Source organism: Haematobia irritans, chromosome 1 (assembly GCF_050003625.1).
Source record: "Haematobia irritans isolate KBUSLIRL chromosome 1, ASM5000362v1, whole genome shotgun sequence".
In the NCBI taxonomy this organism is placed as follows: Eukaryota; Metazoa; Arthropoda; class Insecta; order Diptera; family Muscidae; genus Haematobia; species Haematobia irritans.
In genome coordinates, this window is record NC_134397.1 from 36,153,502 (window position 1) to 36,172,014 (window position 18,513).

The 18,513-nt window shown below is 36.1% G+C and overlaps 5 protein-coding genes across 5 annotated transcripts in view; 3 read left to right on the forward strand and 2 right to left on the reverse strand.

Moving 5' to 3' along the window:
* Positions 1–18,513, forward strand: part of LOC142223452 (uncharacterized) — a 51,270-nt gene that overhangs the window by 28,224 nt on the left and 4,533 nt on the right. The window contains exons 11-26 of the mRNA XM_075293339.1: positions 1,330–1,491; positions 1,769–1,906; positions 4,775–4,986; positions 6,188–6,290; positions 6,385–6,499; positions 6,602–6,680; positions 6,735–6,847; positions 7,516–7,580; positions 7,630–7,716; positions 7,774–7,864; positions 10,040–10,376; positions 15,803–15,929; positions 15,976–16,005; positions 16,057–16,092; positions 17,299–17,456; positions 17,531–17,647. Of these exons, the coding sequence (XP_075149454.1) occupies positions 1,330–1,491; positions 1,769–1,906; positions 4,775–4,986; positions 6,188–6,290; positions 6,385–6,499; positions 6,602–6,680; positions 6,735–6,847; positions 7,516–7,580; positions 7,630–7,716; positions 7,774–7,864; positions 10,040–10,376; positions 15,803–15,929; positions 15,976–16,005; positions 16,057–16,092; positions 17,299–17,456; positions 17,531–17,647 (1,970 nt within the window). The remainder of the gene's footprint in view (positions 1–1,329; positions 1,492–1,768; positions 1,907–4,774; positions 4,987–6,187; positions 6,291–6,384; positions 6,500–6,601; positions 6,681–6,734; positions 6,848–7,515; positions 7,581–7,629; positions 7,717–7,773; positions 7,865–10,039; positions 10,377–15,802; positions 15,930–15,975; positions 16,006–16,056; positions 16,093–17,298; positions 17,457–17,530; positions 17,648–18,513) is intronic.
* Positions 2,732–4,014, forward strand: LOC142220590 (uncharacterized). Its single transcript, XM_075289789.1, has 2 exons — positions 2,732–2,889; positions 2,941–4,014. The coding sequence occupies exons 1-2, from the start codon at positions 2,860–2,862 to the stop codon at positions 3,808–3,810; spliced, it is 900 nt and encodes a 299-aa protein (XP_075145904.1). The 5' UTR covers positions 2,732–2,859; the 3' UTR covers positions 3,811–4,014.
* On the reverse strand, positions 5,267–10,852 carry rump (heterogeneous nuclear ribonucleoprotein rumpelstiltskin). Its single transcript, XM_075289786.1, has 6 exons — positions 10,666–10,852; positions 10,052–10,563; positions 7,625–7,766; positions 6,057–7,046; positions 5,863–5,998; positions 5,267–5,805 (listed from the first exon to the last, which is right to left on the reverse strand). The coding sequence occupies exons 2-6, from the start codon at positions 10,540–10,542 to the stop codon at positions 5,750–5,752; spliced, it is 1,815 nt and encodes a 604-aa protein (XP_075145901.1). The 5' UTR covers positions 10,543–10,563; positions 10,666–10,852; the 3' UTR covers positions 5,267–5,749.
* Positions 14,660–15,808, forward strand: mRpL47 (mitochondrial ribosomal protein L47). The gene is made up of 4 exons (XM_075289790.1): positions 14,660–14,860; positions 14,917–15,354; positions 15,415–15,555; positions 15,621–15,808. Exons 1-4 carry the CDS (start codon positions 14,748–14,750, stop codon positions 15,763–15,765), a joined length of 837 nt encoding a protein of 278 aa, XP_075145905.1. The 5' UTR covers positions 14,660–14,747; the 3' UTR covers positions 15,766–15,808.
* Positions 15,797–17,857, reverse strand: Rlb1. The gene is made up of 3 exons (XM_075289787.1): positions 17,697–17,857; positions 17,478–17,639; positions 15,797–17,152 (listed from the first exon to the last, which is right to left on the reverse strand). Exons 1-3 carry the CDS (start codon positions 17,724–17,726, stop codon positions 15,821–15,823), a joined length of 1,524 nt encoding a protein of 507 aa, XP_075145902.1. The 5' UTR covers positions 17,727–17,857; the 3' UTR covers positions 15,797–15,820.

Here is an 18,513-nt window from a genome sequence, read left to right on the forward strand (position 1 = left end):
TCTGAAAAAAATTACCTTCATTTTGTCTTAACAGATTGTACATTTTTAAAATGCTACCAGCAACCTAAAAAAAAACTATTATTTTACCTACATTTTTTCAATTAAAAGTAAAAAATATTCAATTAAAAATTTAATTGATTCAACAAATTTTTTAATTGAAACAAAAATCTACCACAAAAATTAATAGTATCAAATAATTTTTTAATTGAGTTTCAATTAATTTTTGAATTGATATTATCATTTCTGTGATTGAAAACATTTTAATTAAAAATTAATTGAATCAATTAATTTCGTGACTGAATACAAAAAATATTTTTGTGTGTAGATGTAGGTCGGATAGTATGGGAAATAGCCCATATCGGATAACTTTTAGGTATAGCCCCCATATAAACCGACTCCCGGATATGACTTGCAGAGCCCCATTGAGCAGCCAATTTCATCCGATCCGGTTGAAGTTTGGTACATGATGTTAGTATATGACCTCTATCGATATCGATCCATAGTTATATATAGCGATTAATAATTATATATATTATATATATATATATAGCCCGATACCCAGATTTGGCTTGCGGAGCCTCTTGGAAGAGAAAATGTTATCCGGTCCGGTTGAAATTTAGTACGTGGTTTTAGTTTATGGGCTCTAACAAGCATGCAAAAATCGGTCCATATCGGCCTATAATTAGATTTGATTTCTGAAGCTTTCTGCAGGTGCAAATTTCATCCGACCACGTTGGAATTTCATACGTGATTTCAATCTATGGCCTCTAACCACCATGAAAAATTAGACCATATCGGTCCATAATTATATATAACCCCCATATAAACTCATCCCAAGAGTTTACTTATTGAGACTCCAGGAGAAGCAAATTGCATCGGATATGGTCAGGGGAGGTATATAAATCAATGTGGCAGAGTATAACGGTCAAAAGACTATGGGTATGATTATAGTCAGGTGAGTCTGACACCATAACAAGGCTCAAAGAGTTCAGGTTACATCGATTCCGAATAGTAGCAGCGGATGGTGTACACGTACCACCACGTGTTTTGATAAGGAGTAGTTTTTTGGGCATTACTTACTCGCTATTCCGGATTATCCAGTAGTCAGTACTGCTCAATTTTTCGGACACTTACAATATTTGCTCTGTTTTCCGAACAGTAATATTTGTTTGTCTTGCACAATTGTTATTTTATCGTTTGTTTAGAAACTAAAACAACTAACAAAAGATAAAGCAGTATATGTGTGAGACATGATAATTTTTTAAATTTTGCATCGGTATAAAGTGCTTAAAAATATCATCTTTCAACTATCAAAACTTTCGGAAACAGTCAAGTCATGGAAATGAAATTAAAGTGGAAATCAAATATATAACGGAGATGAATCTGCTCTATTTTGGACACTGCTCCCAACAAAAACATGGTTTCACCCAACAGAGACGTCACATAATGACAGGCTCTAAAGCAAGTGGTTCGCTAACAAAAACATTGGATGTAATTATTAGTTTTTAATGATTGGTTGAAAAACGTTTGAGCGTAGTCAAAAAAGTTAAGGTTGAATTACACACCATGCGTCAATCCGTGCGTTGATGGCAGGGTTGATTTTTTCTGTTGGCGGCATACTATTCGAGCTTTAGATTTCAAAGAGATATTTCAACTCTTCAATCATCGGGCGTATTTAACGCATTGAACGCATGGTATGTAATTTTACCTTTAGTGTTGATTACACCCATGATGATAATCATTACCGACCCTAACTTTAAAAACACAGCTTTTCCTTCAAACTGCAGTTCTGCTACTTACCGATGGCCTCGTAACGAAAATTAATATGCCCACGATTTGTTTGAAGACGATATTCATACCCACCAACCATACTACTTTAAATTTGTACTATTGTCGGGACAATTCAGTAATTCGGACACAGGTAGAAACTATTATATCTGTCCGTACTGTAATGCAATGTAGGAGGCATCATTCGGATCTTTTCAAGCTACATGGAACTATGATTTGAAAGCGCAAATGAATAAAATCACAGACAATAAATAAAATGGTACCAAAAATCAATTTGCGATTTCGTTTTATGGCGTATAAATATTTTTAGTTGTTTTACATATTTTTGGTGAAAATGAAGATTCGTAGATAAAAACTCAATCTCTTTTTGTTACATTAGGGCTATTTTCTTTTAGCACTGGATACCCTAAGCCGTGAAGGACTAAAAGAAAACAGAGTATTCGTTTATCCAGGACATCTTCAAAAATATGCAACACTGTCATCAGCTGTTCAAAAACAATCACAGAAAAGAAGTGAAATCTTGCATTTTTAATGTATGAAATAATCCAATTAGTAATAAATATTTACTGCTGCGATTATTTATGACACTATACCACTTTGAATTTCATGTTTTTCGATAAATTAGTCACAATAAAGTGCTATTGTGAATCGATGAAGCGTCACTTTATCAAAACACAATCTGGCAAGATCGGCGCGACATGCACTGATGAGATGTTCTGGATAGAACACCAGTGCAACGATGTTCTGGATAGCCCATACAAATGTTGTATCCAGTGCAAAAAGAAAACAGCCCTATTGTGTACATTACTAAATGAAAATAAAACTATCGTTGTCATGAATATGAGCGTTGCCACCTTCATACTGCATCGTGTACAAATGTAGAGTTCGTGGCAACTCTCAAAAGAAAATCAAAGCCACTACTGCGTGAAAATCCTACGCTGACGGCGTTTACATCGGCGGCTCATGTTTATGTCAAAACCAGACCGTAATTTATAGCTTGTTGTTCTTGTACAATACAACAATATATCAATATATCTAAAATAAAACTACGACGCGAATAGTATTATTACCATGCCTATTACTGATGTGAGCAGCTTGAAGGTAAGTCTATTTTATTATTAATAATGGAGCTAACACAAAATTCTTCTGTAGGTAGCGGATTTAAAGCGTGAACTGAAAGAGCGGGGGTTATCTGTCGCAGGCAATAAGAACGAGTTACAAGATCGTTTACAAGCTGCCATGGAAGGGGAGCCACTATTGGAGGATTCCTCAATTGTTGGAGAAGACATTTTAGATGAAGGCGTTTTATCCGACGAAGAAAAAATACTGGGGGCTGATGAAAATGAGTTGTTGAAAAGTCCAACCACTACACCTACGACCCTGTTACCAAAAGGTGGAAGTGGGGATGCTTCACTAGCAGAGGAAGAGATTTTAGAGTCGCCGACATCAACTGCTAAGAAAATAGTGTTGAAACGTAAAATCTCTGTTAATAGCGGCCAATCGAATGATTCGGCCAATACAACAGCCAAAGAGAATACGGAACCCTCGTTGCCTAAGACCTCAAAAGTAAGTGACAGGGCACCCATCACGGTTGGTGATACAGGAGCGGCGGCAACGTCTACTACAAAGAAGTTTTCCGAAATGACAATGCAAGAACGTTTAGAGTTGAGAGCCAAAAAGTTCGGCATGAGCGCTACAACCACTGCAGCTCCTACCTCGACCAATGACAAATCAATATCTCAAGCACCTGCAATGAGCAGCGAAAAACAAGTGGAATTACTCAAAAAGAGAGCTGAACGTTTTGGTTGTGTAACCTCAACAAATCTTGCAAAATTAGATGCAGAAGAAAGGCGTCTTAAACGCATGCAGCGTTTTGGAGGAGAAAAACAAGAAACAACAACACCCACAGCGTCATCGGAAGATTGGGCAGAAAAGGCTAAAAAGCGATTAGAGCGTTTTGGTGGAAATGCATCAGCAAAACCAGCTGCTACACCATCAGTTGCAGCTGCAGCTAGTAATTAATATCTATAAATGTATCCTTTTTGCTAATATCCTAATCATAGTTGCCGTATTCTGAATTTGATCATTTGACAAAACCCGCTCATATTTCATCCATTTTCTTAAAATACCTTGAGAGTACATTCTATCCAACTTTATATATTACAATATAGTAACAAACGACTAAACCTAAATCAGAGAAATATAACATTCATTTTATTTGGCAAATTTTTGTAAGTTTTTGTATAAAACGAAAGGTATTTGTTATTTAACGAGAAACAAAATTGAGAAATTGAAAATTGGGAAACAAATATCGAATTCTGCCAAAAGTTGTCGGGTTTCTCGTAGGAATTCTTAAGACCTCGATAAATTCAATATTAATAAAATGTAGCGAAACTTAGTTTTTTTTTTGGTTAAGTTCCTTTAGGTATGTAGGTACAAAGTTTAATAGCGTTTTGCATTTTTAGAATCCTACATGTACAACCGAATATCCACTATATGTCCCTTTGTTTCGATATGGTCAAAACAATGCTTGTTTCATCCAAAGACAATAAACTTGAGGAAGATAGGAAATTGGCTTGCGTCATACCAAATGTTGCATTTACCATGTTAGTTCCATACATGTTTGTAATTTTTTTATTTATTTTTCGTTTTTATTTTTTAAATGAAAAACTTAATTCTCTTAATGAAACAATGTTAAATTTTAGGCTACAACAAAAAAATTACATTTTCCCCTTTATGGAAATTTATTTCGTGCACTTAATTTATTTTTATTTGCATTTTAATGCTATGTCAATACTTGTTTGGTTTGATCTCCTCAGTAGCCAATTTCCTATCTTCCTAGAGTTTATTGTCTTTGGTTTCATCAAGGCTTCTAACAAAGATGACAATTTCGTTGTGATATCAATCGGTCTCGGTTGCATGCCGCACATACGCAGGCAGCCATGTATGAACGAGGGATGAAAATATAACAAATGTTTAAAACCAGACCCTTTGTTTAGCAAGTCCACAGTTAGTAGGAGTTTATCTTCTTTGGCATCTTAAAGTGACACTCTCCGTTCAACATGGAAGTATTCCGAACATGTCACGACTATTTATAACAAGCTCAGATGTAGGTTCTTTGTGTGCATTTTGTCAACACAGTACATCTTCAGAGCCTCCGTTTCCTGGTAAAAGAAAAACACGATTCTACATCTATTGGTTTGACAGGGCAACACTCTAGTGTCGATTGACGACTAACCAAATAATTTTTCTTTTTTATTAAATACATATGCCAGATAAGATATTATTATTATAATTGAAAAGAGGACGACTGCGTTGGTTGTTCGTCGCGCAATTAGAATGTATTCGATATAAACGCGTTCGGTTGTTTGCCAACAAATTTAACTGCTACGGATGTGTTCATCGCAATATAATAGTACTTTTTACCACTCATAATATGATAATACGTTTTTACGATATAAATAAAACACAGGCCGCCTTCATAATTTTAAAATCTTTATTTTATTACGAATGGAGATACATTGTTTGGCATGTTAAATCGCTACTGTATAATTCTTGTCAAAGACGATCTGATTGTATAAACATGAGGGGAAGGTGGACACAACTACAGCTGCGAATTGTGGGGGACAATGTGTTATATATTTCTCATAATTTAATTTTATTTTCATAATTTTGGATAAACTTTATATCACTTTTGTGATAGAAATTTTTCTTTACCTTTGAAATAAAATACGAATGTCTGGATTAAAATACAAAATAGTTCAACTTAAAATATGGTCTAAATGTTAGAAATCATATATGGTATTATATTTAAGATTATGTACTAGAATAGTAAATTAAACTTAGGGAAGTGACGGACTGAAGTCAACCGTTAAAAATTGCTCAAACAAGCGATTTTATCACTACACCTCATTTATTTGTTTAGCCAAAGCAGGTGGTGGGTTTTGTTTTAGAAATTATTTTAAAAATATGTCACTTTAATGGTACGTCCATCCATGCGGGAACCATCCATGAGAGCTAAAACGGCAAACAATTGAAATATCAAATAGAATATAATAAATTTTCATGTTATACCTATGGCCAACTCCGCATCCCTCTCTTTGAAGAAACGCACTACACCTAAATCATTGCCTCGAATTTCAGCAAACTTAACCTCACCGACATCTCGGAATTTATCACGAAGTGTTTGCCATGTGCAGCTGAGTGGAATCTGGGGAGAAAATTAACGATTTTAGGCAAACCGATTTATGTGAACGTGATCGACTTACATTTTTAATTATAATGGTATCAGATTTTCTCATATTAGCTCCTCCATTGTTGCCAGAATTCCCTCCCGAACCAGACCCATACATATCGAGGGCATTTCCAGCTCCATAATCTCCATCTAATGTCGGGCCAGTGTTTCCTCCTCCACTAGAGCTGTTATATGCATTGAAGCCGCCTCCACCTCCAGAGTTTCCGGGCTGTGCATTGAAACCGGAGGAGCCACCAAATCCAGAACTGTAATTATTTCCTCCAGTACTATAGTTATTGGACAAAGCAGCATTTCCGGATGACAAGGAATCATCATTTCTTCCTCCTTGTCCTTGGCCCAAGTTTATGCCTAAATTGTTGAGTGAGGTGGTCAATAAAGGATTTGATAGAGCTGCACCCAAACCGCCTACAACATTGGTGAGAGCAGCAAGGTTTAGTCCCGAGTTGCCATCCAACGGTAAGTTGCCTTGAGATTTGTTATTGGGTCCCACGGGGGCTACCGGGGCTGGTTGCTGCACTCCACCATTGTTACCAAACATTCCACCAACATTGGATCCAGCATTGCCCATTCCCATACCTCCGTTTCCACCCATTCCACCACCAACACCCATACCGCCACCAACACCCATGTTGCCATTGTTGACACCCATTTGTTGAGATTGATTCTGATTTTGCTGGTTGGCATTCGGCAGATTACGGGCAACATCCTTCAAAGGCTCGCCATTTGGCCCCAAACCAATACCAACTCCACCTAAACCTTCAGGCAATTTAATACTCTCTCCTTTATCGGGAATTCGATCCAATCGTACAGTCATACGACGATCATACAACATTTGACGATCCAACATGGAGATAGCCTGAACAGCTTCGACTGGATGATCATATTCGACGACGGCGAAACCACGGCTATTTCCGTCTTTGTCCAATGACAAGTCTACACTTTGTACTTTGCCAGCCAATTTAAAGACTTGTTTAAGCTTTTTAGAATCCACTTTATAGTCAAGCTAAATTGAGAGAAGAAAAAAAGCATAGATACATATAATTACTAAAAAAAACACAATGCATCCTCGAATATGCCACGACGGCTAATTGAACTGTGACGGATCATGGGTGGGCGAACGTGACCATGTTGTATATATCGAGTATATCAATCATTAATACCACTCAAATAGGAACACAGGTAAAATTAAAGAAAAACAAACTACACATTCATCATCATACCCAAATAGATTTGATTAAAATAGAAAAACGGCCATGTTGAAACTTCCATAGACTGCAAATGTTACGTTGAGACCATAACTGAGATTGATGAATTATAAAAATGTTTTTTTGCGACTGGCTCTCATGGAAATCACATATGAAAATTCCGTTCAAGTTTTTGCAGTTGAGGGGTAGAAACAACGTTTTGAATAGCAATATTCCAAAATAAATTGATAATAAAAGCCCATCTCACAATATTCTCTCTTACATTAGAACAGAAAACACAAGGCGAACCAGTCGAACACCAACGTATACATTTTCCCAATTTTTGTTTGTATGTTTGTTTTTCAAATGTTAAATATCATTTCGGTAAAATACTCACATTAGCAACGAAAACTTTATTATGCAAAGGTCCAGTTATGCCAAGATTCTCCAAAAACGACGCTGAAAGCCCATAATAATTATAATTCGCTGGTTGGTTAACAAAATCATTCGACATCATGTTATAATTATTACGACCAGATCTAAAAGGAAGATATCAACAACACAAATAAGAACACTTTACAACAAAAACAACAAGCAGAACAGGAGAAAGAGGATCAGATCAATTCAGGCAGTGAAAGTAAAAGAAAAAATTTTTCACACAAACCCACATTTACTATACATAATATTCAGTGATGTTATATTTGAAATGCACGAAAAACGAGAAATGGATAGCAAATGCGATAGCTAAACTATCAAAACACTATTAAAAAACAAACTAATTCCCAAAATTTTAATTTGCAATAGCTACTTTTTGTTTAATGTTCCTTAGGACTTCGTAAATATTTTGTCACCATGAAGATGCAATTCCTATTTTCGTAGTAGTAATGTTACCCAACTGAATAAAATTACGAAAATAAGAAGACCCTTTAGTCATTAATTTTTTAATTTCTCTGCTTAACTACTGAATTTCCTTTAACAATTTTTGTATTAGATATTCGAAGATATTGTGATTCTAAACCAATTGTAGAAAAAAAATGGAAACCATATAACATCTTTAACCTATAAAAACAAAATCGAGTTTTTCATTGAGAGTTAGAAAAGATGAAAATCTTCGATATTTAAGGATTTTTTAATGAATGTTCAAGTTCTTCTATAAAAAAGAATACATATACAATTTACAATATAATCTAAAAAAAAACATAATAAAAAATTAAAAATAACAAAAACAGAATATAAAAATGTTATACAAATTGTTAAAACTACATCATTGCATTTTATAAAAGTTTTGATATCTAGTATAAATTTTACTGGACACTAAAAATAAATCTTATGGGACCCAATAACAGAAAAATGCGCGTGGTGGTATCACAAATCCCAGCTTTTGCAAAACTTCTTAATGGAACAATTTTTTATTTTATTTATTTATTTATACTTCTGCATTGACCCACATAAAATGGAAGACGAAGAAAAAAAATTAAATGAAAATAGCCAATACTTTTAAGTTAAAAGTTATTAACGAGAATTAAAAGATGCTTAAAATGAATACGTAAATACGTAATTATAATTCTACTTATAACATTTGAAGGAAATCTCTGTGCAAAATTCAAAGCAAATACAATAAAAAATTAAGGCAATATAAATAACTATTTCCCATGTTCGCAAAAGTTTAATATTAAACATTCACGGGTGTTTGGCAATTTGATATATTGTATTTTGTAAAATCTTAATCCAAAACACGGGGATATAGTAGTGAAAATCAAGCGATACCTACATGTTATGGATGAATCTAAATCTACAGCAGCTAGCTGAGTGTGCCTTAAAGAAATTTGATATTCCGAAAATGTTAGTATGATGGAGAACTAACTTTTGACAAGATTTGGTAGCATGTCAACATTTAGTAATAACTGACTCCTAACTTCGACAAAATTTGTTAATAAAGTGGTTAAACCGTTCGATATCTATGTATAGGACCTGTAACTGAATTTGGTGCGATTTTTTCTCGAATCAACAACGTTAGTCCATGTACAGACGAAGAATTGTGTAGAAAAATTCTTTAAAATAAGAAATATTGCGATCGGTATAGCAACATAGGAACAGGCAGCCACATAACCACTGTAGAGTGGATGCTGTGGGGAATATTAGATATCAAAAGCAACAATCCTAATCAGCGTTAGAATATCAAAGTCCTGCAGAAACATGATTAATTGTAGACACATCACGAAATTATATTCCGAGGGTAGCTAAAGGTTTAGTAGATGTGTTTGTCTATTACACCATTGGAAATTTTGCAGTCGAATCAAGCGCGAGTAAAAAACACGACCAGTATTTAAATATTCTAAAAGGGGCAAGGTGCTATATATTTTATTTTTAAAGTATTTGGAATACGAATTTCAATGGAATACATGCTTTTTAAAAACCACCATCCCTAATAGTCATTTTGAGCTTAAATACTGACTCCCGAAAATAACTCTTGTAATCAAACCTATGCCAGAGCGACAATTGAATTTTTTATAGCAGTATACGAACGAGTGCTTTTGATATTTCTACAATTTTTTTTTTGCAGATTTAGAAGTAAAATCAGAGCGTGACAAAATTTGGATCCTTGATGCAAAGTTACCACAATTTCTTCATTACAAAAAAGTAAAATTGTAAATAAACCGTAATATCTGTCGGAATTTAAAACTCATTTTGCTGTGTCCAATTATGTATGTCGCGCACACATTTGAGTAACCTGGATCATCTGTACCACATCATTCAAGTAGTTGGATTATATGCAACGACAAATTAATGGGGAATAATGCATATTTTTAAGAGCTATACTTACGATCGATCGTCATCGCGTCTTCCACCGCCATAGCCGTCATTACCCCGACCACCGGCGCCGCCGCCGCCTCCACCACCTTCACGAATAATGCGACCACATTGGTCACGTTGTTCGCCATGGTCTTCTTTCACCACCAACTCTCGTCCGTTCACTTCGTAACGGTTCATTTTTTCCAGGGCTTTCTGTACGTTATCGGGATCTTTAAACTCCACAATACCACATCCACGAGCTTTACCGTTTTCATCGTGGAACAACTCAACATACTCCACAGATCCAACAACACGTCTAAACAAATCTTTCAGATCTTGCCAGCGATAGTCGTAGGGTATGTTTGAAATATATATGCGACAGTTGCGACGGTGCTCACGACTGCGGTCTCGGCCACCGGTAGCAGAGGATGTGTCTGCATCGGAAAAGCGGGAACCTCGTGCTCCTCTACCTCGGCGATCGCGCTCCTTCTCGCGATTCTCCGAGCCAGCGTTATTTTCCATTTCGTCCGAAATTTTGAAGAGCTTTAATGGAAGAAATGAAAAATGTTATACTATGACGCCTTGCCGAAATTAAAATGGCGTCCCACGTTATCCAGCAAAAGAACATTTGTCTTCAATACATACCTTATAACAAAACTGGGCAAGGTTTTTTAAATTTGTGTTATCTCTTAAGGACGTCAGCAACTATATCCAAAATTCTATTATTTGCAAGAAAAATTGCCAATTATCACACAGGGAGCGTGCAGCCGTGAAGAAAAGAACCGCGATATTATACACACAGATTTTTAATATACAACACAGGGATGATAAATTAGACCAGTGTTGCCAGGGTCAGTTTTTCGCTTTACCCTACAATGCCAAAAAGAGCTTCTTACTTTCCCCTACATTCCCAAAAAAATTAATCAGTGCGTTGATGGAAGGGTTGATATTTTTCAGTTTGAAACACTTTAACAAAGCTGTTGCTTTCAAACATTGGATCTTTTCCATCCATAATTTGAAGAGACTTGATAAAAATGTTATCGTCTTCACATATATTTTTGCACTTTTAATTTAGTGTTTTGGTGAAAAACTCAAACATAGTACTCACCTAATGCGCTTTACAGATTATCAGTTATTCCGGACGACAGTGCTCGTGTCGAACATATCCCATATATTGTGCACCTTATAAGTTAAGTCAGTAAGTTAATTAAGTAAGTTAATTAACACATTACACGTTACAAGTACTCAGGCTGAAGACGTTAAAGGTTGAATTACACACCATGCGACAATCCGTTCGTTGATGGAAGGGTTGATTTTTTTCTGTTTGCGGCAGACTTTCGAGCTTCTGATTTCGAAGAGAAATTTCAACTCTTCAATCATCGGACGCATTATACGCATGGTATGTAATTCTATAATAGCCGTAAATCTTTATTTAAAGTATATAAGTTAAGTCCGAAGGCAAAATCGATACTGCTGCATGTTTATGGGATCGATAACACATTTACCGATTATTTAGTCATCGCCAACAAGTCGTATCGATTCGACACATTGTAAGATTCTTTACAAACACCGACATTCCTTCCGGAATAACTGATAATCTGTAAAGGGCATAAAGAGAAAATGCAACTCTTCAATCAACGGACACATTAAAGCATGGTATGTAACTCAACCTTAAGTATTTTGAGATACGTAGTCTCTCATTGTTGGTCTATTATTGCAGGTACTTCATGTTTGGCAAAATTTGGTTGATTTTTTTTTTTCGCAAAATAACTTATATTTTTGCCGAAAGGTTTTTATGTGAAGCTTCGATTTACCGTGTTTCTGAAGTTCTGATTTACCACAGGTCATGTGGTTGCCACAAGCATTTTTTCTTAATTAAAAAATATTAAAAATTGCGTTGAGTGTAAAAGTCCCTACATATTCCTGTATTTGCAAAAATCTGCCCCTACATCCCTACAGATGCAAAATAAAGGGTGATTTGTTAAGAGCTTGATAACTTTTTTTTAAAAAAAAACGACTAAAATTTGCAAAATCTCATCGGTTCTTTATTTGAAACGTTAGATTGGTCCATGACATTTACTTTTTGAAGATAATTTCATTTAAATGTTGACCGCGGCTGCGTCTTAGGTGGTCCATTCGGAAAGTCCAATTTTGGGCAACTTTTTCGAGCATTTCGGCCGGAATAGCCCGAATTTCTTCGGAAATGTTGTCTTCCAAAGCTGTAATAGTTGCTGGCTTATTTCTGTAGACTTTAGACTTGACGTAGCCCCACAAAAAATAGTCTAAAGGCGTCAAATCGCATGATCTTGGTGGCCAACTTACCGGTCCATTTCTTGAGATGAATTGTTCTCCGAAGTTTTCCCTCAAAATGGCCATAGAATCGCGAGCTGTGTGGCATGTAGCGCCATCTTGTTGAAACCACATGTCAACCAAGTTCAGTTCTTCCATTTTTGGCAACAAAAAGATTGTTAGCATCGAACGATAGCGATCGCCATTCACCGTAACGTTGCGTCCAACAGCATCTTTGAAAAAATACGGTCCAATGATTCCACCAGCGTACAAACCACACCAAACAGTGCATTTTTCGGGATGCATGGGCAGTTCTTGAACGGCTTCTGGTTGCTCTTCACTCCAAATGCGGCAATTTTGCTTATTTACGTAGCCATTCAACCAGAAATGAGCCTCATCGCTGAACAAAATTTGTCGATAAAAAAGCGGATTTTCTGCCAACTTTTCTAGGGCCCATTCACTGAAAATTCGACGTTGTGGCAGATCGTTCGGCTTCAGTTCTTGCACGAGCTGTATTTTATACGGTTTTACACCAAGATCTTTGCGTAAAATCTTCCATGTGGTCGAATAACACAAACCCAATTGCTGCGACATTTCATTCATCGACATTTCACGGTCTTCAGCAACACTCAGAAACAGACGCAATATTCTCTTCTGTACGCACTGTACGCATTCGTGTGGTTGGTTTAATGTCCAATAAAGTAAACTGAGTGCGAAACTTGGTCACAATCGCATTAATTGTTTGCTCACTTAGTCGATTATGTAGACCATAAATCGGACGTAAAGCGCGAAACACATTTCGAACCGAACACTGATTTTGGTAATAAAATTCAATGATTTGCAAGCGTTGCTCGTTAGTAAGTCTATTCATGATGAAATGTCAAAGCATACTGAGCATCTTTCTCTTTGACACCATGTCTGAAATCCCACGTGATCTGTCAAATACTAATGCATGAAAATCCTAACCTCAAAAGAATCACCCTTTATTAGAAAAAAAACAAGTATATACGGCCGTAAGTTCGGCCAAGCCGAATCTTATGTACCCTCCACCATGGATTGCGTAGAAACTTCTACGAAAGACTGTCATCCACAATCAAATTACTTGGGTTGTGGTATCTTAAAACTTCTTAACATAGTTTTCTAAATTGTGAGTTAGTCCATACGTGGACTTTTGCACGGTACGTAGAGAGCCAGAATTGAAATATGGGGGTCGCTTATATGGGGGCTATATAGAATTATGAACTTGATATGGACCAATTTTTGTGTGATTGGGGATTTATCTGAGGGCCATATGCTAGCACATGGCCCTAGTTAGGAATGGTTGTTAACGGCCATATGCTAGCACAATGTACCAAATTTCAACTGACTCGGATGAAATTTGCTCCTCCAAAACCAAATCTCGGGATCGGTTTATATGGGGGCTATATATGATTATGGACTGATATGGACCACTTTTGGCATGGTTGTTAAATATCATATACTACCACCACGTACCAAATTTCAACCAGATCGGATGAATTTTGCTTCTCCAAAAGGCACCGGAGGTCAAATCTGGGGATCGGTTTATATGGGGACTATATATAATTATGGACTGATATGAACCAATTCCTGCATGGTTGGTGGATACCATATACTAACATCACGAACCAAAGTTCAAGCGAATCAGATGGATTTTGCTTTTCCAAGGGGCTCCGGAGGTCAAACCTGGGGATCGGTCTATATATGGGGCCTATGTATAATTATTGACCGATTTCGACCAATTTTTGCATGGGTGTTTGAGGCCATATATTAACATCACGTGCCAAATTTCAACTGAATCAGATGAATTTTGGTCTTCCAAGAGGCTCCGGAGGTCAAATCTGGGGATCGGCTTATATGGGGGCTATATATAATTATGGACCGATGTGGACCATTTTTGCATGGTCATTAGAGACCATATACTAACACCATGTACCAAATTTCAGCCGGATCGGATGAAATTTGCTTCTCTTAGAGGCTTCGCAAGCCAAATCGGGGGATCGGTTTATATGGGGGCTATATATAATTATTGACCGGTTTCGACCAATTTTTGCATGGGTGTTTGAGGCCATAAAACAACATCACGTGCCAAATTTCAACTGAATCAGATGAATTTTGGTCTTCCAAGAGGCTCCGGAGGTCAAATCTGGTGATCGGTTTATATGGGGGCTATATATAATTCTGGACCGATGTGGACCAATGGTTGTTAGAGACCATATACTAACACTAGTCCATACTAATCTTGAGTCCAAATGGATTAATACCTAAAGTACTGTATTCACAAGTTTTACAGAAAATCCGGCAACTATTGCCAATTTTGTTTCTATTCCCTTATCTGGCAACACTTCGAAGAGCTGTAACAGCTGTGTACAATATCGTAGGCATTTCTTGGCCAGGAACAAGTGCCACTTGGTATAACCATGTCCGTCTTTAATAAATTTATTAATGTCTCACAAAGTGTTAAGATATGCTGTGCAGCCATAGGAAATTTATCGCTCCAAAATTCTTCCAGAAATATTTCTCATTTACTAAGGTAGGGAATTTTGATTGACAAAATTTTATGTAACAAACTACATTTTTCTATTAAAGAGTTCACAGTAAGACCAATCCACAATTGAATGTTGGTCTTACATCAGCGGCAGTTCGAAATTTTTCTACAACTCATTCCAAGAACGATTTAATGCAGTTCTTCGACGATCCCAAAAACTGGCCAGAAAATGAGGTTAAGGTGGGTAGGGCTTGGAAATTGGATGAATTACGCATCAAGTCGAACAAGGAGTTGCACCAGCTCTGGTATATATTACTAAAAGAGCGGAATATGCTATTGACAATGGAACATGAATGTAATGAGCAAATGGAATTGTTCCCCAGTCCAGAGCGTTTGGATAAAGTGAAAATTTCCATGACCAACTTGGAGACTGTCGTTAGAGAGCGTAATAAGGCGTATCATTTGTTGGAAACTGGCGAAACAGGAGAACGACCACAAAGATTGGTTGCTAACAGCTTGGGTATACGTTATATGTACAAGTAGGTTGTAAACTTTTTCAATGAGAAATATATGTTCATGTTCCTTTTTTTATAAAATAGATCGTCAGAACATGTTCTACCACCTTATATGAACGTCAAATGGATTAAGTCCAGATCCCTAGGCTATGGAGGTCGAGCTGTTCGAAAGTTCTTATTGCACTACCGTGAAAAGCTTTATAACGAGAAACGTAAAGCCAAAAAGTAAGTGAAATAGGAATCATTTACCATTAATAATTAATTTATCATTAATATTTTTACATTTTCAGCCGATCCCGTAACGAGGTTATGATGTTGCTCAGACGCAATCCCAATATGGACATAGATGTATTGCAACGCAAATATCCGAATGTTGATATAGACAAATTGAAGAGTTCAGATAAAATTAGAGGCCACTATGTACCAAAAATATAAAATTAGTAAGTTGTTATTAAAAAAAGTCATATTTCAGACATCACTTTGTGTATTTTTATTCGTCATCGAAAGATATTTTCTTGCCCTGGAAGGCAGTTATAACAGGTTTAAGTTTCTGCTTGGCCAGCCAGGATGGATGTAATGACTCTGTGTTTGGTTTTGGAGTAGGTGTATTCTTTGTTGTATTAAGTGCTGTACCCCTATTTCCAGATGCTTGATGGCCCTCATCATTATCAAAACGTATTTTCTTTCCTTGGAAATTTGTTATAACTGGTTTTAGTTTTTGTTTAGCCGCCCATGATGGATGTAGTTTTTCGTCTTGACCCTGTACGTCTCTCTCTCCCTTTCGTTTGATATTATTGTTCCAACTTTCTTGCTTTGGGAAACTTCTATCATTTCTCGATTTGTTTTGCATCCTACTTTGTTTTTCCCCGACTCGTTTATCATGCCTTGAAAAATGATTATCATTATGGCTATTTCGTTGTTGGAAATACGTGCCCGTATCCCTGTCTTTTCTCCTTTCGCGGAAGTCCTTATGATTTGCATGACCATTCAATTTTGCCATGTGGAAATTCTTTTCACCTTCAACACTTTCATTATCTTCCAGGATTCTACTAGATACAGCTGAGGATAGATAATTTTCACCAGTTTCAGTAACGAAGAATGGATCAACAACATGAGTTTCTTCGGCAATATCTTCATTCTCTTGTTCTGAATCAATGTCTTGTGGTAAGTATATTGTTTCTTCCTTGACTATGGAGTTACGTTTCTCTGGTTCATCATCCTCTGAATGAACATTTTCCTTTAAATGGGCATTTTGCGTTGTATCAATCTTTTTTCTTTGACCAGCACAAGTTTTCTTCTTTTCTTTATTTTCATTGTGAACCGTTTGGTTTTTACGGCATTTTATCTGGAGTTTCAGATCATGGGAAGTTTCTTCAGTAGGCTTGGTTTGGCATTTCTTTTTAGGTTGATCATCTTTTTCTGGGATATCCTCTATCTTCCATTCACCCACTGTTGAGATGGGACCATCTTTGGATTCGTCTTTATTGACATTTTCGCAATTTTGTTCCATCCATTCTTGCCTTTTACGAGCAACAATCTTTTGTTCCTTCATTTCCAATCTTTTTCGCTTTTTCTCCTCTGTTCTTTCAATTTTCTTTCTCCTCTTGCTGCTCTCCCTCAGCTCATCTCTCCAAGTATTATTTTGCGAGTCCTCCAATTTTAGTTCCATTCTAAATCTCTTAGTTAACCCCAGCATAACTTTATTCATGGCTAACAGAGCCACAGCCATTTCTTCTGGGGTCGACAGACCATTAGTTATCACTGCAGCAGGTGGTTTTTCCAATAGCAATACAGACTTCATTATTTCAACACGCTTGAATTTCTGCAAATATAAATGGATTAATTCTTATATAAAATTTTTACATAAATAATTATCCGTTCTATTGTATTTAACGAATCAATTGGTTTGAAGAACTGTGGGTCTATTTTTATTGAACAGTATTATTAAGGATAAATCACTCATATTAGATTGACGTTAAATCCTATATGAGGAGTACATTTTACAACAGAAATACTGACTTGGAAACACGTACAATGGATACGACTGTAGGGTGCCATTTATTATATGTCCTCATGAATGTTGCTCAAGTTCACGGCTGTCATGAACTTGTCGTCGCATTAAATTAGTGAGCATCTCTTCAACATACCTTCAATTGTTCCATGGTTTCCGTTGATTTATTAATTCTTTCTTTACATTTAGTGTCATTCGGTCGTTTATCCAGAAGAGTTTTAAGCTTTCGTATTTTATGAACCAATTTATTGATAGTTTGTATCCGGGCCTGTTGTATACCCTTTTTGTTGGATATGACCTGCAGAAGTAAACATTTTGTTAGAAATTTCACTTTGTTGTTGAAAATTGTTCTTACCATATTATTAAATTGAAGCTTGTTTAACATTTTTATTTTTGTACTTTTTACGTTAAGGTTTTTTGAATTTTCACGGAGAAAACACGTGAAAAAAACGAAAGAAAAACTAAATTTATTTGAATGATCTATTTGATTTCATGAAAATTCCTTTAATTGTAAAAGATGTATGTTCAGTTACAAACATGTGCTAACTTTGTATTTCGGCAAGAGATTCGGTACAACCGCGACGATTGTCGATAACAGTTTATCAGAAGATTTCATCAACAAGTAACAATACAAAAATTGTGGTATTTTAAAACAAATTTCCCAATATTGTTTTCATATTTTTTGTATTTTATTTTATTTTATTTTTATTCGTACATATATAACAATATTTGAATCTTTTAATTTTTTTGTTAAGGGAAATTTTTGTATTCATTACTATAATAATGGACCTGTTTTAGTACTCGATACAAATCGCTTCCATGTTGTTATTTCAAAACCCAAGACAAGCTTGGCGTGAACACAGTATAAAGAATGTTTCCCTTATGCGCCATCCAGGCTATAAGTTTTTCCGGACGGAATACCTGTGTTTGTTGTTTACAGTGTGGCCGAACGGTAATAATTTTCGGAGGTAAGTAAAATATCGATAAATGTGTTACCGATCCCATAAACAAGCAACAATATCGATTGTCTTCGAGAATAACTTATAGTGTTGCAAACATTTGGGATATGTGCGACACGAACACTCGTCCGGATAAACTTATAATCTGGACGGCGCATTATAAAGGTAAAACATTTCAAAGCCCAAAACATGCTTGGTGTTGTCAATATCTTT